The sequence below is a fragment of the Vombatus ursinus genome, unplaced genomic scaffold (assembly GCF_900497805.2).
Source record: "Vombatus ursinus unplaced genomic scaffold, bare-nosed wombat genome assembly UNPS02015175.1, whole genome shotgun sequence".
NCBI classification, from domain to species: domain Eukaryota; kingdom Metazoa; phylum Chordata; class Mammalia; order Diprotodontia; family Vombatidae; genus Vombatus; species Vombatus ursinus.
Window position 1 is genome coordinate 16,231,330 of NW_020954953.1, and position 22,310 is coordinate 16,253,639.

Sequence of the window (22,310 nt, forward strand, 5' to 3'; positions counted from 1 at the left end):
CTTGTCATCTAGGGGCTGAACATAACATCTCTATTCTATGCAGTAGGCCTTCAAATACTTGAAGACAGATATTATGTTCCCTGTAACTCTTCTCTTACCCAGACTAAATATCCATACTCTCTTCAATCAATCTTCATATGAAATGAAAACTATTTGGAATGGCTTTGAGTCCCAAAATCATTCCGGGCTCCCTCTTCTGGATGATCTCCAACATGTCCATGTGCTTCCTAAAATGTGGTAAACAAATCTCAATACGGCATTTCAAATGCTGTCTGATTAAGGCAGAGTTCAATGGGACTATTGCCACCCTAGACCTGGACGTGGCTTTTCCAAACTCAGCCTAAGATCATTTTAGCTTGAGCTTGCAGTCCACTAAGCTTTCAAGATCTTTTCAACTCTTAGGTAGATGTCTCAAAGAAGAAAAGATGTCTCAAAATCAGAAGAGTTTTTGGACTTAGGACTCTGGCTCTAGGATTTTCAGATGTCCTGGGGGAAGGGAGGTAGACAAGCATTTATTAAGCATTTACTATGTGCCAGGTACCTTGGTATATGCTTTAAAAATATTATCTCATTTGATCCTCACAACACTGAGAAGCAGGTACTGTTACTACAGTTTTACAGTTGAGGAAGACTGAAGCAGAATAAGTGGCTTGTCCAAGGTCACACAGCTAATAAGTATCTTGGGGGGGGTGAGATTTGAACTCAGAGCTCCACGCCCAGTGTTCTATCCATTGTATCACCTAACTGCTTCCTAAGGAACTTGTATTTTTGTGATATTTTAAGTAGTTTGGTAGTTGCACTTTAATGTTAATAAGGGTAACTACAGTTCATGAATTGAGTGTTTTACTAAATACTGTAGTTTAACAACTTGCAGAAAGCAAATGGGAAAAGAAAAATTCTGCATAATAAGAAAAACAAATTGTAAAAATTTCCTCTAAAAATCTCTGTTGTCACATGATCATAAAATCCTGGAGTTGGAAAGAGCCTTAGAGATCATCTAGTCGAAATATTATTTCCCTCTGTAACATTCCCAGGAATTGGTTGTCTAGCTCTACTTAAGGAACTCCAGTGACAGTTAAAGGAGTCCAAATGACTTTCTGGACAGTTTTGTTATTAACTCCTACACACACACCCTTATCTTTAATTAAAATCTACTGCCTTGTAAACTTCCATCAGTTGCTCCTAGTTCTGTCAACTGTCAGCTGCTCTCTCCAAAGTTTAATGATCTCTTAGCTGCCAAATCTAATAGCCTTTTCTCTATCTTCAGCCTTCTAGAGCTATCTGCAGTCTCTGGCATTGTCAATCACTCTCGCTTCCTAGATACTCTCTTCTCTCTAGGGTTTTGTGACAGTGATCTCTCCTGGTTTTCCTTGTACCTGTTTGACCTCTCTTCTTTGCTTAGATGTTTTCACTGGTCATGCCCACTAACCAATGGATCTGTACTAGGGTCCCTTCACTTTTCCTTTATACTGTATCACTTGGGGATCTCATCAGTTCCTGTTGATTCAGCTATCATCTCTATTTAGGTGGTTCCTAGATCTCTATTCCCAGCTCTAATCTCTCTCCTGAGCTTCAGTCCCATGTCACCAATTACATTTTGGATACCTTGAACTAGATATCCCATAAGCATCTCAAATTCAATATGTCCAAAACAGAATTCATTATTTTTCCTCCAAAATCTTCCTTTCTTCCCAACCTCTTTTACTATCAGGATCATCGTCATCTAGGCAACCACCCAGGCTCCTAACCTCATTGTCCTCCTTAACTCCTCATTTGTACTTATCCCATATATCTAATCTGTTGTCAAAGCTTATCAATTTCACAAAAATCTCTTGTATATATACCCTTCTCTCCATTCATACTGACAATAATCAAGTTCACGCTCTACTCACCTCTCTCTTGGTCTATTGCAATAGTCTTCTAATTGGTCTCCCTGCCTCAAGTTTCTTCCCACTCCAATCCATCCTCCACTCAGCTGCCAAGAACAATGAGACTGGCCATTCTCTATTCTAAGTTTAAGATTACATTAGTTTTTGTGATGGCATGAACATATTTACACACAATAAGACCCTCAGGTCATGAACTGCTTGTAGGCACATCTCTCCTGTCATTTGCAATTGATTCCTTTTGAAATCCAATATATGACTTTTCATTTCTCCGTATTAAATTTCCTCTTAATAGCTTCAGGTATTAAGTTTCCAGCCCACCATTAGCTTTGGATCCAAGCTCATCATTCAACATATCGGCTATCCCTCACAGCTTCATGTACTCTGTAAATCCACTGAACATATGCATCTATGCCTCTATTCACATCACTGGTAAAACTGTTCAACAGAATGAGACCAAAAATTCTAATTGTGATGGTACTGTCTCCTGGTTTTCCTTGTACCTGTCTGACCTCTCTTCTTTGCTGGATCTTTTTTTCAGGTCATGCCAACTAACCAACTGATTTGTCCCTGTGTTCCTCTACTTCTGACCTTCATGACTGATGCCAATCCATTAATTAATACTCTTTGGTTCCCACTGGTGAACAACTTCTGTATTCACTGAATTGTATTGTCCAGTTCACATCTTACCACTTGGTTCACAAATACACCCAAATCAATGTACTCAAATATTTTGCTAAACTCACTGTGCTCTATTTCTACATATTAGTTTAGAAATCCTATTACTGAGTAAGTCACTACTACTGATCATAGCAGAAAAGGAAATTGTTCTTGGCTTATGCCAGGATTAAAGATATAGATAGATAGATAGATAGATACATACATACATACATACATACATACATACATATATATCGTATCAAATTTTGGGAAATAAATTATTATAAAACAAAATTAACTTTTGATATCTTGGTACAACTTGATCCAGGCAAAAATCCCATGTTGCATTCCACAGAGGAATATTGGACAGGGACTCTTAGAGTCGGTCCAAAGTAGTAAAAACAACTCTCTGTGAATCTCATATCTTCCATTTCTCAAACTAATGAATTTATATTAATAAAATCGGTTGTCTTCCCTTATCACTGTCCCCCACTCCCATTTTGAAATCAAGGGCACTAGAAATTGAGTTTTGTTTTGTTTGTTTAAAATTCAGAGGATCTCCCAACCCAGTTTTGTGAAATCAAGGCTTCCAAGAATTCTACATCAATAGAGCATATCTGTTCCATTGGATGCTCCCAGAAATAGGCAGAGGCCATATGGAAATGTGAAACTCTTAGAGTTACAGAAAGCTTGTGTAGAGTCCAAGCAACATTATCTAGTAGTTTCAACTGAATTAGCATACACGATCTGAAACTGTCTAAAATGTTAAGATAGACCTAGGAAGACTAAGACTTACTCAAATAAAATGAAAACTGACTAAACATAACCTTTAAGAGGTAAATTTTGTTAATATTAAATATTAAAATTTTTAATTAACACATGAATCTATTTTTCTCTCTCATTCATCATCCCACTTGAAAAGAATAAAGAAAAACAAAGCCTTTGTAATAAATATTCATTGTTGAGCAAAATACATACCCACATGAGCCATGTTCAAAAAGAACATCTCAATCTATACCCTGAATCTAATATTTCTCTATCAGGAAGTGCACAATTTAGCTAACACTATGTATCAAGGAGCAGAGAAGCAACCAATGAGGCAAGGGCACAATAATCACTTAATAGTTTACTCCTGGTAACCTCTAACTTGAATTCCATCAAAGGAAACTTAAAACTAAAAAGAACATTGTGGGGCTGTCTTCCAATAACCTGAAACTAGTGGCAGCCACAAATAATGAGGACAATATAACCCTATAAGAATGCTGGTGTTGGAGCATAAAGACAAAACCCCACATTGAGTAGAACATTGAACTTAGAGCCAAGATGAAGTGGGTTCATATTCTTGCCTCACCACTTATTAGCCATGGGATCTTGGGCAAGTCACTTGAAGCCTGTTTTCTTATCTGATAAATGAGGGTGTTATTAATGACACTTTACCACACACAGTTAATATGAGAATTGGAGGAGGGGGGGAGGGAATTCACACCTGTGATTTCACTGCCATAGGGAATTCTAGCCAGAAAATTTCCTTCATCAATTCAGATTTGCAACTTAAAATACCTGGGGGCACTAAGAAGATAAATGATTTAAGCAGGGCCACACAGACAGTATAAAGCAGAGGCAAGACTCAAGGTCATGTCAACTCTGCAGCCAGACCTCTATCCTCCATCCCAGGCTACCTCTCATCCAACATCCTGAGAACATTCTTCTATTTCTTTTGACAGTGTGTGGATACCAGTGGTGGTCCTCAGACTGCACATTACCCCTCTCCGTAGCAACATAACCAGATCACCTTCTTTCTCCATCACACATTTCTCAAAGAATAAAATGAGAAAATGTATCTAAATATTTGTAAACCTTATTGTGCTATGTAGATGTCTAAAATTTTTAAAAGTAACTATTGGCTTTTCATATCATGGCGTCAAAGATATACTATAAACACTGGGGATATACCACTGTTATAACCAAAGGCAAAGTCAATTAGTCAGTCAGTCAACAAGCATTATTTAAAGTGCTTTACAATGTACCTGACACTGTGGTTTAACATGACACTTTATATTTGGAATTTTATATTTAGAATATTTTCAATGTCAGATGTTTAGGTCTCCACAGGCTAGGAAATTAAGAGTACAATAATAATGAAAGCTGGTAACATACTAGATCATGGGACCTAAAAGTCCACAAAACAAATATAAAAACAGATACACACTGCACCAAAGAGCTTTCCCACTAGTCAAGTCAATGAGCATTTATTAAGTAGCTACTATGTGCCAGCCACTATACTAAGCACTGAGGATACATAGAAAGTTAAAAAAAAAAAAAGTCCCTATTCTCAGTGGGAAAAACACCACGCAAGTAATGGTACAAACAAGACAAATGCAGGATAAATTGAAGATACTTTCCACAGGAAGGCACTAATGTTAAAGAAGACCAGGAAAGGTTTCTAGCATAAAGTGAGACTTTATTGAGACTTGGAAGAAATCAGGAAAGCCAGAAGGTAGAAATGAAGAGGGAGAGAGCTCCAGGCCTAGGAGATGACAAGTGAAAATTCCCAAAGTCAGGAGACGAAATGTCATATATTAGGAACAAGAGGCCTGTGTCACAAGAATGTGCAGTATGTGGAGGGGTGTTGGGGAGATGGAAGAGAGTAATGTGTAAGAAGACTAGAAAGGTAGAAGGTGGCTAGGTGTAGGAGGGGCTTTAAAAGGCAAACAGAGGATTTTATATTTGCCTAGAGGCAACAGGAAGCCACTGAGGTCCATGGAATGTAGAATGGCAGCAGGGTAGGAGTGGACATGGTCAGAATTATACTTTAAGAAAATCATTGTAACAGCTCAGTGGAAGATGGATTGCAGTGGGGAGAGACTTGAGGCAGGGAGATCAACCAGCAGGTTTTTGAAATACACCAGGCATGAGATGATGAGGACAAACCTGCACCAGAAGTTGGTGGCAGCATCAGAAGAGATAAAGAAGGGGGCTTATAGCTAAAGGCAAAGAATTCTAGATTCTCATAGGATTATTACTCTTAAGAAGTCCACTAATAGTCATGCCATTAATGTATTCTTTCTAGATTTCTTCCTTAAATCATAAGATCACAAACATAAATATGAAAAGAAACTTAGAGTCCATCAAGTCCAAAACTCTAGTTTTTTAGATGGAGAAACTGAGGCAGTGACTTATCCAAGGTTATAGAAATTGTTGGTATCAGAACTAAGGATTTACACCTAGATCCCTGATTCCAAATTCAGCCTTCTTTCTACTTCTGCACCAGGCTCCCACCATTTTTCCTCAATCATTTCAAAGTGTTCACTTTATTTTGCAGTGTGTGTGTGTGTGTGTGTGTGTGTGTGTTTCATTTTACTAAATTAGGAATAAATACCTCATTGTACCCCATCATCTTAAAATGACCAAGACAATAAAACTGGCAGGGTAATCAGTTCCTCTCTCTACCATTTGAAATAGAAGCCATGTTAATTATTTCCACCTCTCTTTGCTTTCTGAAGCCAGATAAATGGATCTTGTCTGAAATCCAAGTGTTTCAATTGCAATTGCTACCCTTCCTCATCAAGCCCATATTCTTACATGATGATAATATAGTGTTGATTTCCATGGACATAGAAGACACTTTATAGTCAAAATCTCATTTATCCTCATAAGGCACTTTGTGAAGCAGGTTAAAGGACTCACATTGTCCAGATGGAGAAATTAAAGTATGGGCAATTATTTTCCTATGATAGAAAATGAGCAATGGAGAGAAGAAGAAAATCTCATCATTCTGTCCTCAGAAGTCTAGTATGATAGATCAGGAATTTCACATTAGAAATTCATGTGTGCTTTCAATTTAGATCACTTACATATTCATACTTTTTCCCTGATCTCACCAATGGGGATACCTTCTTTAATGATGCTTTCCTATCCCAAGTAATTCATAGGATCATAGCTATAGAGCTAAAGGGATCTTAGAATTCAAACCCTTTCTTTTACCAGTGAGGAAACTGAGGCCCAGAGAAGTTAAGGGTTTCGTCCATATCCTCCCATAAAACCACCAGGAGTAGTACCCAAAACATGCTGAGAGCTTTCCACAATATATAAATATAAATGAAGTACATCTTGCTGATGTCATGTCAGGCACTCTATCCACTGCATGATAATCTGCTTCAGATGTTCAGAAAGTAGGAATGACAAGATTTGACAAGTGATTGGATATATTAGATGAATAAGAATGTGAAGCTGAGGGAGACACACAAGTTTCAAACCTGAGTGCCCGGAAGAATGGTGGTGCCCTTGATAGTAATGGGGAATTTTGAAAGATAGGTGAGTTTGGGTAGGGGTGGGGAGATCATAGTTCTGTTTTAGACATGGAGCGTTTCAGACAGTTAAAGATATCCAGTTTGAGATGTCTGATAAGCAGCTGGTAATGAAGTTCAAGAAAGAAACTAGGGCTGGATGTATAGGTCCAGGAATCATTAGCATAGAGATAATCATTGAACTCAGGGAAGGTGATAAGATTACTAAAGAAGAGTGTAGGGAGAACAAAGAATAGGGCTCAGCATAGAGATCTCTCTTTCCTCTTTTACCCAATTCTATTCTCTTCTATGTGTCCTCTCCTTTCTCCTTTCTCCCTTCTCTTACTCCTTTTCTTCGTTCCACTTATCTTTTTACTTGAATATTTACTCCCTTCTTCCTGGTGTACAATTAAAGTCTTAGAAACTCTCTCAGATCTTGCTTGGCCCTGTTTATCTAAGAGCTACAGAGAATTCTTACTTCTTCTCTGCATACCGAAATAATGTCCAACTTGTGTGCCTAAGAGATTTTGACTATAAAATGTCTTCTATGTCCGTGGAAATCAACACTGTATTATCATCATGTAAGACTATGGGCTTTATGAAGAAGAGTAGCAATTGCAATTGAAACAATTGGATTTCAGACAAGATCCATTTATCTGGCTTCAGAAAGCAAAGAGAGGTAGAAGTTCTAAAATAGAAACTGTCTTTTGGGGACATCTCAGACTCAGAGGGATGGGAGGGATATTAAAATCTGATACTGGTCCACTCCTCTAACCTCAAGTGGGACTAGGATCTTAGGCTTTTGGCCCATCAGAGGAAAAATGCTAAAATCTCTCTGAGCCTTAATTTTCTATTTTGTAAAATGGCGATTATAATACTTGCACTGCCAACTTCATGGGGATTATTTTATGAAAAAAATAAGATAATGTATGCAAAGTGCTAATGCTAAAGAGCCACATAAATGTCCATTATCCCTTGTAATGATAATAATAATGGAAAATGTCAAGGGTTGAAGGCTAAAATATACTGATTTTTATGTTCCTTGAATGTCATCAGCAATGATGACAAAACAATTTTGGCATATGGTTGGCAGTCACCCGTTGCCAAGTTCACGTTAGTTTATCAACCCATGTGAAGGTGCTGCTCATTCCTCTTCCTCCTACGTGCTCCAAGCTATTGTCTTCCTCTGACAAGGCAACGAAACTCTAATAGACCCTGCATTTGGCTGTCGTAAACACCATATAGAGATGATCTCTAACTTTGCCTCCCCCACTATCTTATTTTTGGCTAAGTTTTCCCTTGTGCTCACTGGAACAGGGCTGTTTGTTTTCCACTTCGAATACAAATGTTGCCTTTGGGAGACAGGAAGGGAATTCATCTGCCATTTTTTACTTCACAATTCAAAGGAAGCCCTTTTGAGATTGTAGAAGTTTAATGATGTCCCGTGGAAGATAATTATAGCCCCCAAAGAACAAAAGAAACTTGGAAAGAGTTGGCAAGAAAGAGAAAATCAGATTTACTGCGTGTTATGCAAAGCTGCATAAGAGGAAAAGGAAATGAGAGAGGAGGAAGGCAAGCATCACCATGAAAAGGTATTGAGCCTCTGGTCAATGGTATCTATAAAAATTTAAAAATAAAGACTTGTACAAATGTCCTTTATGGACAGAAATCACTATCGACCCCTTCTCTAATTAGGCCTTTAGGTATTTCTGGCTAGAAGTATCTAGGCTGAAGAGAGACAGCATGGGATCATGAAAAGAATGCTAGAGATGGAGTCAGAAAAGAATCAAGTTTGTATCCTGGTCCCACCACTTAATAATATCTGTGTGGTAAGTCATTTGACTTTTCTCTGACTCAATTCCCTAATCAAGAAAATGGGATTATAAAACTTTGCACTCTCTACCTCATGGGTTGTTGTAAGGAAAGTGCTTTGTTTGCATATGGTGATATTATTGAGAGTTATTGGGTATTTTCTTAACTCAAGCCAGTTTTTTCACTATGATGGTTCAGCAATATGGTGATTAGCTTCCTCTAGCAATGCAGACCTTCTTTCTTACCTTCTATTTAAATTACAGTCTTAGGGAGGTTACCATGGTCACAAACATCACTAGCATGTGCCAGAAGTAGGACTTGAACCCAGGCCCTTCTAACTCTGAGACTAGCTCTATCCATTATGCAACACTGCTTCTCATTACCCATATAAAATCACAGGATTGTAACAACTGTTTTTATTTATTCATTCATTCATCCATCCATCCATCCATCCATCCATCCATTTCAGGCCTGCATCCTGAGCCTTTCCTGTGAGGCAGGAACCACTGGAATTTGAGCTCTATTTCTATCATTATCTGAAATCCAGGGTCACCTGCACATAATGATGAGGGGCTGGAGCATTACTTTTGTGGAAGGTGGTGGTGTTATTGACGTTATTGGAATCTAAACTTATAAGGAAAAAAAACTGCAATTTCTGCTTTAAACTGTTACTAGAACTATTTTAAATAAAAAGCCAACTCTCAGTTGGCTATACTGTCAACCACATGGGCCTAATTATTGTTCCTACTGACTATTCCTGTCCATCTCTCCATTCCAACCCTCAGTTCTCAGCGATATTTCTAACTTGTTGGTCTACCTCCTCTATTGAATAAATTCCAGTGGCCTACTGTTCCCTCCAAGATGAAATACAGAATTCTCTGTTTGGCTTTTAAAGATCAAGTTTGGCCCTTTGTTGTCTTTCCAGGCTTCTTAAACTTAACCCACCTCTCCACGTACTCTATGATGCAGCTCCACTAACCACAACACTCCAACTCCTGTTAACATATTTTTTCCACTGGCTTTTCCCCATGTCTGGAATGTCCTCCTTTCTCATTTCCAACTTCAGGCTTCTCTCGTCTCCTTCAAGACTCAGTTCAAATCCCACCTTTCAGAACTTTCTAGGTTCCCCCTCCCAGTTCCCTTCTTCTGTGATTCTCTTCCACTTATACTGCACATATCTTCTGCATACATAATGGTTTGCATCTCATCTCCCCCGTTAGAATGTGAGCTCCTTGAGGGCAAGAACTGTTTTTCCTTTTCTTTGTATCCCAGTTCTTAGCACAGTGACTGGCATACGTGTGTGTGTTCAGTCATTTTTCAGTCATGTTCAACTTTCTGTGACCTCATTTGGGATTTTCTTGGCAAAGATACTGACATGGTTTGGTATTTCCTTCTCTAGCTATTTTACAGATGAGGAGAGGCAAACAGGGTTAAGTGACTTGGCCAGGGTCACACAGTTAGTAAGTGTCTAAAGCTAGATTTGAACTCATGAGGATGAGTTTTCCTTATTGCAGGACCCATACTATATCCACTGCACCACCTAACTGCCCTGACATATAATAAGCATTTAATAAATGCTTGCTTACTGACTGAATGATTATTATATTTCCCCTCTTCTCTACTTGTATTTTTAAAACTATTCAAATATCAAAGTCAATAAAATCCCATCTGCTTCAAAGATACTAAGTAAACACTGGCTTACTAAAAACTGAAACAAACATGTTAGTCTAATATCACAGATTCAAAAAATTTTCTTTTTTTTTGTCTGCCACTGCAGTCAGACTCAGTAAAAATAAGTATCTTCAGGATAAGGCATTTGCAGTGTTGTTATTATGACCAACATTAGTGTTACAACTTTTTCTCCACCCTCTTCTTAACTTGGGGCAACTAGATGGGGCAGTGAATAGAGCACTAGGCCTGGAGTCAGGAAGACCTGATTTCAAATCTGGCCTAAAACCCTAACTGTGTGACCCTCAGTAAGTCACCTAATCCTGTTTGTCTCAGTTTCTTCATCTTTAAAATGAGTTGGAGAAGGAAATGGCAAACCATCTCAGTACCTTTGCCAAGAAAACTCCAAATAGGGTCAAAGAGAGTGGGACACAACTGAAAGACTGGATGATAACAAAAATGAACTTGTCATTTTTTAAAAGATATTTTGATAGATGTATTTCAAGATAATTGGGTTTTTTTTGTAATACTATTCATTGTATTTAGTGCATCATAAAAATTTATTCTGAGAGGTGGTCCATAGGTTTCACAGATTGCCAAACGCATCCATTTCACAAAAAAAGATTAATCCCTGCCTCAATCAGTAGATGAGGGGATGAATTTTCCTAGCATTTGGTTTATACCTATAAAAAATAAATCCTAAATAAAGGTCTACGATATTTTAGAGCTTCACTTTAGGATTCTACTTTGTATTCTTATTAGTTTTAACTACCTTTCTAGATTGTAAACACCCAATAACTGTTTTAAAAATCTTTTACCTATCACTCCCTAATTCCTTCTCCCCACCCCTAATTATTAGAACAAAGTATAACTCATAATAGATACCTATACTACATAAAGTAATAGGGATGGATGGATAGAAGGGAAGGGAGGGAAGGAGGGATACTTTAATTTTTTAAAGGCAATATTGGTTTGTGAAAATTGTATAAATGTTTTCCTACATCAACAATGTTCTATATCACTAAAATAAGTTCAATTCTCTAGCAAGGGTAATACTTTCTAGGAAACTAGATTGTTGCTAGTTTTTGTTGACAGGAATTTAACAACCTTCGGTCAAGAGAAATGAATTCAAAATCTAGCATCTTCCTTTTTACTCCAAGTCAAAAAAAAATCCATAACAAAAAACACATGCATCACCAACAACAAAAAATACGAGAAAATTTTCTTTGTCAATAATTCTATTCTAGCAATCATTCACAAAATATATGCTGTTGAAACTAAATGTTGTTTCCTGTAAGGCAAAACAGAATAATTTATGTAACTACAGACCAAACTGTAATAAAATAATAGACCTAAGATAGTAGATGCTTTCCTAATTTATCTAAAGATAAATAATAGTAATCACTAAAAAATTTAACAGATAAATAAATGGTATGAATACAAAGACATTCAATAGGTCACATGAAACTAAGAAGAGCTAGATCCAAACCAAGGTGGGGCCCATTCTAAATCCAGTACCCTTCCCATTACACATGGCCTTTAAATGTGGTGATTTTATAAACTTACCTTAACACTAGGAGATTTCTCCCTCACCAACAGACTACTATAATGTATTTGGTTATAAAGCACTAGTATTGCAGTAATGAGTTAAGACACAACTGATTTGAAATATAAAAGTTAAATTAAAGGTTCTCATAAAACACACTATCTCCCATACATATGGTGAAAAGTATAGAATATTCTAAGGCATGATCATGAAACTGACATTTTCCAACAATCTGCCTAGTGACAACATGAAGCAAGGTGTAAAACAGAGGGGGATGTGCACATCTAGGGTGTTCAGCATTGAAATGGAAGATGCCTCATGCAGTGTTCAAGGAGAAAAAAGATTCCTATTGATGGATGGTTTCTCCAAAAATTCTTTATTCAAAAACAACCTTATTCATTAATTTGAGGCCTAGGAACACTACAAAAACATTTTAATGAAATCAACAATGATTCAAAAAGGATTAGCCTTTCCATTTATGTGTAAAACAATGGCATGGATGAAAAATTCATGTGGTCTGACATATAACAGCCAGTTGGTATAAACAACTCATCAAGTCAGTCCACAGGTGTTACATATCTTGGACAGCTTCTACACATGCTAAATTGTTGCGAATCTCAAATAGTGAAAAAGCAAGTGGGGATAAAATGAGCCTGTAGAGAGGTTTACATGAGACTTAACTAAACCAAATCGCCAATAGAATCAGAATGTTTATATGATATTTAATTATGCCAAATAATTGACAGAATTAGAATAAAAGGTAATTTAAAGAGTCATGGAAAGAAGCATGAAAGGTATAAGTAGGCTAGAGTAGTAGCATCAAACTCAAATTGAAATAGGAACCACTAAGTTATACATAAGGATCCCTGTGGGCTGCATATCACCTTAGAAAACCATATATTAGGGGCAGCTAGGTGGTGCAGTAGATGGAGCACCAGCCCTGAAGTCAGGAGGACCCGAGTTCAATCTGGCCTCAGACCAAACACTTGACACGTGCTAGCTGTGTGACCTTGGGCAGTCACTTAACCCCAATTGCCTCACCAAAAAAAAAAATTAAAAAAAATTAAAAAGAAAAGAAAACCACATATTAACATTATCTATGTTCTCTTGTATTTTTCTTTATTTTGCTAAATATTTCCCAATTACATTCTAATCTGGTCACCACACCAGGAATGTGGCAAGCAGCAGGATATTTGACCCCTCTGGGCAAGAGCATGAAATTAAAAGTGAGGTACATTTGAGGAGCTGTACAAAATATTTCATCGTGGACATTTATGTCCTGAAAGGAAGTGGGCAACTGTGTCTAGTTCTAAATCCTGTGATCCCACATAAGGAAAATAAGAGATAATGAGTGGTGATCCTAGGACTTGTACCAAAAAAAAAAATTAAAGGATTCATTCAAAGACTTGTCATGATGGATAGATCCTTTATGGAGAATGTAAAGAACAACTGTTGTATGTATGTGTGTTGTTGTTGTTGTTGTTTTTAAATATTTGGGAAAAGAGGAGAATCAAAGAAGGGATAGTACCAGTACTCAGCGTATATTGGATTCTGAGAACAGGTGATAGAGAGAGAAGGCGGAACTGGGATATTGTTATTCTGTTTCTGTTTTCTCAGGAAAATGTCCTTTTGACTGGAGTAAACAGAACATCCGTGATTCCGAATCATATGTCTAGAATGCCCTCCTTTCTCACTTCCAACTTCCAGTTTGCGGGACTAAGTGAACTGAAAAATTGTTAATACAAGTCAATAGTTTGATACGCCCTCCCAAAAAAGCTGACACTGATCAGCTGGAGTATATAATAAACAGGATAAACAGTAAACTTAACCTTAAGATCATGGCACCTGAGAATCAGTTGCAAGAACTCAGTATGCTTAGTAAAGAGAAGAGAAAATTTAGAGCCCAGGAGAGGCAATGGTTATTGAAGTTTTCAAAGGCCTGAAATGTAAAAGGTGGACTAGACTTGATCCTGAGAGAAAAACTATAAGCAACGATGGAACTGTAGAATCCAATGTCTACTTAATAGAATAAAAAATCTTGTTAACAAGGTTATCTCAAATTGGAATGGGATGCCTTGGGAGGTAGATGATCCATTCTCAAAAGAGGATTATCTCAGAAGGAGGCTTGATGATCACTTTCCTTCATTCATTCAAAAAACATTTATTAAGAATCAGGAAGACCTGAGTTCAAATCTGCCCTCAGATACTTACTAGGTGTATGACCCTGGGCAAGTCACTTAACCCTGTTTGCCTCAGTTTCCTCAGCTGTAAAATGACCTGGAGAAGGAAATGGCAAACCACTCCAGTATCTTTGCCAAGAAAACCTTACGTGGGCTGACAAAAAGTTGGTCACAACTGAAAAATAAATCAACAACAACTCAACATACATCAGGCAATTGCTAAGCATTGGTGACACAAAGAGATATAAGACAGTCCCTGCCTTCAAGGAGGCCAGTCTATTTGGGAAGAATGTGTGTGAGTGTGTATGTGCGCGTATGTGTGTGTGTGTCTAGTCTAGTTGGGAAACATACGTGTGTCTTACATATACACGCACACACACACATACCATACACATACATATGCTTCCCAACTTGACTGGATTCTCCATCAAGAGCTAGGTGTGTGGTATATTCTATATACTGTCAGAATTAGTTGACGTATTGGTTAATTTTGCTGAACATTTTTTTCTTTTTTATTCTTAGATACAAGGGATGGCTCTCTGGGTGGAGGAGAGATATATTTGGAAATAAACGTGCTAGAAAAATGAAAGCTATCCAAACTTTTTTTCTCTGAAAGTAAAAAGGAAAAGCTACCGACTGGCACTTTGTAAAGTTATCCATGCTAGTAGAATAAAAGCATATTTGGAAAGTTTTGTTGTTGTTTTGTTAATGTCTATCCTAAGCTAAATGTGCCCTTCTCTAAGCAAGCTTGAAAGCGAAGGTTAACCACATTTAGCTTGGGATAGCAGTTTTTCGGTTCACCAGGAACCAAAATCCTGACCAAGAGCACATTGGTATTTCAGTTATTATCTTGAAACCTGAACATTGTGACACTTCTCAATCACAAACATTTCAGGACTCTTCTTTACAGCAATACAGTAACAAAGTTTCCAAAAATTACAGAAATAAAATGCTACCCTCTGACCTGACCTATCCTCTTCCTCCTTCCCCAAGAAATGCAGACACAATTCTAAAAAGGCCGGGAGGCATACAGTATGTAATTTGATTCCTCAACAGTAAGTGCTAAGTGCACATGACCAAATGATTGAGTTACAGTTTCCATAGTGACTACTTCACTTGGCTTAGCTATTTTGGGAATTCAACCAAAACTCATACACAGCAGGGGAAAGAGAAAGGAAGGAAGGAAGGAAGGAAGGAAGGAAGGAAGGAAGGAAGGAAGGAACGAAGGAAGGAAGGAAGGAAAGAAAGATGGAAGGAAAGAAAGAAAAAGAATGAAAGAAAGAATGAAAGAGAAAGAAAGAAAGATTCATAACACATGGCAACTGTCAGCAACACAAGAAGAGAAACAGTTTAGTTTTCTCTCTTATTTTTCTCCACAGGAATGTCTTTTCTCTAAGCAGTTTAAGCAAGTGCACAGAGATTACCAACTACACTGTTCTTCAAAGTCCCTTAAAACAAAATATTCCAGGATTTCCTTTTCCTTTTTCAGTAAAATATCATGATGAAAAGGGCTACTGATGCATAGTCCAACACCGTCCTGTGAGCTCTCCAGAAGTGACCTGGATGTAAGAACAATAGAAGCTTTCCCATGACCTTTCTGCTGAATTCAACTTAAGACCAGCTATCCCAAAGAGCCCTTCCTGAAGCTACAAGGCTTTCTCATGGAAAACAATGCAAAGATAGGTTTTCAAACCTTTATCACATTTCTTTCCAGTAAAGGATTGTCACCCTGTAAATTGGTTGGGACTTTTGAAAGCCAGCATTATTTCTCCAAGGGCACATAAATGATTAAATCAATTTTTCTTTTCCAGAAAGCATGGTATTTACTGGGAAAATTCTGTTGCTGTTGTTCAGTTGTTTCAGGCATGTCCAACACTTTGTGACTCTATTTTGGGTTTTCTTGGCGAAGATATTGTAATGGTTTGCCATTTCCTTTTCCAACACATTTTATAAATGAGGAACTAAGGCAAACAGGGTTAAGTGACCTGCCCAGAACCACACAGCTAATAAGTGTCTGAGGCCAGATTCGAACTCAGAAAGACGAGTCTTCCTGACTCATGGACTGACACTCTATCCATTGTGCCACCTAGCTGCCCTACTGTAAAAACTAGACTCAAAATTTTTATTTGACACAATCTAAGTCCACAATTTTATAGCCATTTAATTACTAAATGAAGTGCTTTGCTCCAACTAATAAGTTATCATCGTATCATCACTCAAAAACTGTTCAACTGTGAAAAATATCCTGAGGCCAAATATTCAGTTAGCTATTTAGTTCAAATCCTAATTGCCACTTAAAACTGTGTGACTATTTGCCATAATTTTTTTTTCTCTCTGGTCCTCAGTTTTCACATCTGTAAAATAAGAGAGTTAGACTAGATGACCTCTAAAGTCCCTCTGAGTTCTAGATTGATGACCCTCTAATTTATGATCCTCCATATTGCTGTATGAGAATGTCATCCTTCAGACCAGGATACAATCAGGTATTTTTTCAGGGCCTTCCCCATGTCCCCAATTTGGAAACAGGGATTAATAGAATCTGGAAGCTCTCTGTAGCACATTGACATTACAGAAGTTTGGCCAGTGCCCCTTAGTTCATAGGAGCCCTATTTAAGGTTACACCATAGAAATAAAAATTCAATGTATTCAGAATATTGTCAACTAGATTTGCTTGTCAGCACAGAAGATGGAAAAACACAGAAAGTCAGATGGGCCAAAGAATTTAGTGAATTTTAGCACAGAAGTTGTTCCTACTTCAAAAATGAAGAAATGAGTAGCTAGTGTTCAGAGTTAATAGCATAACTGATATATATATATATATATATATATATATGGAAAACAAACTCATTTACAAAGAGAATAAATAATAAAAATGTATTGTCCTTCATGCATAAAGATACATCTACTAATTTACACTAGACTAGATCTTATATTAGACTAGACTTAAGTATGCAACAATGTCAGCGGATTTGGCAGAATCTAAGCTCATGGAAAATAGAAAATGTTTCATTTTGTCTTCATATCCCCAATGTGCAACACAGGGCCTGACATATAGTAGAAGCTTAATAAATGTTTGTTAATTGATTGATTGAATTGCATTGGAGCTAACAATTGTCATTTTCTTCTGTGTAACAGAGAATATATTTGTGAAATGACTATCTAAAACACATTGTGTGTGCGTGTGCATGTGTGTGTGTGTATTTATATGTGTGTGAGAGAGAGAGAGAGAGAAAAAAAGAGAAAGACAACAGAGTGGAATTAAATGACCTATGGAGGACTCAACATATTAAATGATCTTGCACTAGATACTTTTTTCTACAACTCAACTCTCTTCTCTATAAAATGAGGCAATTGGACTAAATCATATCTTTTCAGGTATCCATCTTTTGATTCCATTATCTTATTAATGGAAGGAAGGAAAGAAGGAAGGAAGAGCAACCCTGAATTAGACAGCTACAAACAACAGAATATACATTTGTAAAAATCTGCTTTCCTGTGTGACTTGTAGAAATCAGAATCATTCTCTAGAATTACAACTCATGTATTTAAAAAGCATTTGTCAAATTGAAATAATTCATCAGCACACAATATTAATCTAGAATACTGAAAAATACTTGAAGGTTATGAACTAAGTCTTGAGTTTATCAAGTGGCCACTGAATTGAAAAAGATAACATAGGGTTGAACCAACTCAATAATCCTGTTATTCAGTCATAATAACCATAGTTTAGAAAGTTCTTAATTCACATTTATCTATCACTACAATTAAATCAGGTCCATAGGCACGTATCAAACACTTACCATGTGCCTGAAAGTGGGCTATACTTCTACAAAGAAATAAGAATTTTTTACAGAAAATATGTGGGGGTGCACACATAGTATATGCACCATGTGTACACATATGAGACAACTCTTCTATGTAGTTACCTCTGTCTGATGTCTTGAGTCCTACAGCATCATCAGGAACAGAGAGGTGATCTAAACTGCTGTTCAGTGAGGATGTCTCCTCACTTGACAAGGAGTTCAGAAATCCACTTTCAGATTTGACAAGGCCATTTTCGGAGGCCTCTGGGGGAGCAGGTGAATGGATCTGAACCATTATGGACCGTTCCACTTCTTCAGTAGTAGAGGAACTGTTGACGATGTCGAGCCAAGACTGCCTTTCTGGGTAGGCCGCTGCTTGAGATGTGGAAGACGACGAGCTGCTGGGTGATTTGACTGAACTCTCCAGGGAAGAAAAAGAACAAGATGGTTCATTCAATACAAGTGAGGATGACGATGCTTCCTGTGGACCCTATTATTCACAAGACAGAAAAACAATCAGCTCATTAGCTAAAGAAAAAAAAATCCAACACATGCTTTTTAAAAGTAAATGTTATTACCATCTCTTTTTTTGCATCACCAATATTTCCTACAGTAACTCCATCGCATTCTGAGTGCCACCCCTTAAAATAATGAAGGGAAAAATAGAAAGAAAAAAATCTGTAAAACTGACCAATATAATTTAAAAAGTCTGATGATATAATCAGTTTTTCATATAGATGTTTCCCCATCTCTACAAATAAATGGAGTTGCATTCAATATCTCTTCTTTGAAGCTGAGGGTGGGCATTATAATTTCACAGCATGCAGTTTGGATTGCTTTCTGATATATACTTGTAATGGGCATTTCCCCTTATATTCCAAAAGTCTACAATACTTATAGGACTGTGAATGAGTCACTTAACTTCTGGTCTGCCTCAGTTTCTGTATTTATAATATTCATATCTATTTTCTTAATCTAAATCTGAAACAGAGATAATAATAGCACCAAATTGCCAGGGTTGCTATGAGGATCAAATGAGATATTTGTAAAGCACTTTGCAAATGTTAAAAGCACTGTATAAAATGCTAGCTTCTACAGTTAACCACTACTTTGTATGGTAGAAAGAAATTTTAACTTAGTAGTCAGAAAAGACATGGGTTTTTATCCTTACTTTGGCATTTACTAATTGGATGACCTCAGTTAACTAATGTAACCTCCAACAGTTTCCATTTCCTCCTATATAAAATGAGGATAATAAAACTTGCAGTTTCCACTTTTCATAATTATTTCAAGGAATGTGTTTCATAAACCTGATAGCACTATAGAAATACGAGCTGTTACTAATATAAAAATAATGACAGAGGATAATTGTGATTTTATGTCTGATTAACATCAGTAAGCTAGGTCTGTATGTTACTTTTTTCCAAATAGTTTTGGATATCTTCCAACTCACTATCCTAAGAGCTAAAAACCTCCCTCGCCTTCCCGATTGACATCATTCATCTTTGACAGCGTTTTTTTTCCTCTAATTTTTTGCATTGTTTGGAGCATACCACAAACAAAATTAGTTTGTCCATCACTTAATATATGCATACTGGGGAAAAACCCTCAGAGAAACATGAAGAAGGAGGAAAATAGCAAAGACTGGAGCTAAGTAGGAAGAAGTGGTAAGTGACATAGGTCAGGCCAGTATGAACCCCCTACCTTTATAGAATATCTTTCAACAACAACACCACTTATATAGCTCTTTAAGTTTTACAAAGTGCTTTCAATTATTTAACAATACTGTCTCATAAAGAATGTAGTTCCCATTGAGATTAGGTAATAGTAACAAAGAAGTCACTAAGTCACAGACTGAACTATTATCTAAGGCATATAGGTGGTACAGTGGCTAGAATGCCAGGCCTGAAGTCAGGAAGAGCCATCTTCCTGAGTTCAAATCTGGCCACAGACACTTCCTAGCTGTGTGACCATGGGCTAGTCACTTAACCCCATTTGCCTCAGTTTTTCATCTGTAAAATGAACAGTAGAAGAAAATGGCAGACTACTCCAGTATTTTTGCCAAGAAAACCCACAAATAGGGTCACGAAGAGTTGGACGTGACCAAATTATTATCTGCCCAGTTCCTCTCAAAGTAGATAGTAGCCCCTAAATATATCCTAAGAGTGACCAGTCCCCTTCTGAAACAGAGTAGGCTAGGTGCACAAGTGCTTCCGAAGTCAAAGGACCCAGGTTCAAATCTCACCTCTGATGTTTCCTTGGACAAGTCTATTAATCTCCCTGTGCTTCAATATCTTTCTCTATAAAATGAGGGAAGCTGGACTGGATGACCACTGAGGTCTCTTCCAGCACCAGCTGTATCCATTATCCCTCAGCCCTATTCTGAGCTCTAAGGGTGAAGGTCAGAAATGACAGATAATTCAGTATATTCCTGACTGACCACATACTAGCCATGTGGTACGCCAAAAAATTGAAAAGGTGTTCTTAACTTGGGGTCTGTGAACTTGTTTTTTAAAACAATTTGATAACTGCAAATAATAGTTAACAATAATTACATAACACACTGTCATAATTATATAATACAACCATATATTCTATTAGCTGATAGAAAGTCATATTATAATTAAAATAACTAGCATTTATATAGCCTACGTACAGGTACCATGCTAAGTGCTTTAGAAATATTATTTCATTTATTCTTCTCAACATGAAGTAGGTGCTATTATTATCCCCATTTTTCAGATGAGAAAACTGAGGCAAACGGGTTAAGGGATGTACCCAAGAAAACACAACTAATAAGTATCTGGAGCTGGATTTGAATTCAGGTCTTTCTGACTCTGGCCTAGCACTCTATTCCACTATGCCATCTAGCTCCCTCCATTTTGAAATTATATTTCAATGTAATTTGTTTCTTTTTTAATCCTACGTATTTTCCTTTATTCATTTAACAACATTGTTCTGAGAAGGGGTCCATGGGCTTCACTACATCAGATGTTTAAAGGAGTCCATGACACAAAAACAGTTACGAACCCCTGATCTAGAACTTTTTCCCAAGGAGTTAAAAATGACAGATCATAGAAGCATTTGGTTAGGAACATAAATTGACTCATCTTTCTCAATAAAAATATATTTGTGTTGATATGAAAAAATTCCTCCTCTGGATACCTTAGTGAGACAGAGGATGCAGTATATCAATTTGCTTGGACACTCAGGACCCTTCAGTGCCAAAGAGAAGCAATTTGCTAAATGACACGATAATGATATACAGGAGTTACTTCATACCAAGTAGAATGTCCAAATAACACTCCAAGAAAAGCTTATCCATTGGCAGGATCTAGAACAATTAATATCAGCAAATATTAAACTATACTTCATTCCAGTTCAATCCAATGTCATGTCCTATTGCAAGTTATTTTTGTATCATGACGTGGCTACATGTTCTACTTCCTATTCTAAATAGAGATCAGGAGAAAGCTTTTCCTGCAGCTCCTGCTGATGCTTTTCTCATGTGATGAAAGCAGAACTTGCTAAGGCTCCAAGTTTACAAGGATTTCTGACAACATTCCTCATAAGTACATTAATAATAGCTAGCATTTATATATACTTTCCAAAGAATTTTATAATGATGATCTCATCTGGTCCTCACAACAACCCTGTGAGACAGGTGCTATTATTACCGTCTCCATTTCACAGATGAGGAAATTCAGACAGAAAGAGATTAGATGACTAGGCCAACCAGGGTTCATAGCCAAGAAGTATCTGAGTCCATGTTTGAAATCAAGTCTTCCTGATTCCCACTGCAACGCTCTAATTGACACACCACCTAGCTGCCTTAAGACAGTCAAAACCAGAAAATCCTGTTTAAAGAATTAGAAAATTTGTGTTAAATGTCTACAATTTTGGTAAGCAGTATTTATGAAAGAGTGGAAGAATAGAAAAAGCCTAAGATTTGAAACCGGAAGATGTGGGTTTGAATCCCAACTCTACCCACTTACTACCTGTGTGGCCTTAGCAAATCATTTAACCTCCCTGGGCCTTGGTTTCCTCATCTGTAAACTGAAGGGGTTGGACCAGATGACCCCTAAGGTTCCTTCTAACTCAAAAACTATTATGGTACAAGCACTTTCCTGTTGGTGACATTATACAGAGGGCTTACTCTCTTTGGAAATTACTATTCTCATCTGTAAAATGGAAATTAATAGTTTTTGCATGACCTGCTTCATAGGATTATGGTGAGGCTCAGACTAGCTATTTACAAACTAATTTGTAAGCCTCAAGGTGCTAGATAAGTATAACTCAATATTATTGATTGCACATAGACACAATGTCAGTGTTAACACTCAATTTCTTTTAAGATTTGTAGGATTATTTGCATATTGACATAAAGAGAAGCAAAGGAAGGAAGGAAGGAAGGAAGGAAGAAAGAAAGAAAGAAAGAAAGAAAGAAAGAAAGAAAGAAAGAAAGAAAG

General features: G+C 37.1%; 1 protein-coding gene across 6 annotated transcripts in view; it reads right to left on the minus strand.

Annotated features, from left to right (window-relative positions):
* LOC114031541 (interactor protein for cytohesin exchange factors 1-like) overlaps positions 1 to 22,310 on the minus strand; it is a 193,332-nt gene that overhangs the window by 15,095 nt on the left and 155,927 nt on the right. For 5 of the 6 annotated variants that reach the window (XM_027846675.1, XM_027846680.1, XM_027846674.1 and 2 more), the window contains one exon: positions 17,965 to 18,331. In XM_027846675.1, coding sequence (XP_027702476.1) covers positions 17,965 to 18,331 — 367 coding nt within the window. The remainder of the gene's footprint in view (positions 1 to 17,964; positions 18,332 to 22,310) is intronic. The other variant, XM_027846677.1, reaches the window with a different exon arrangement.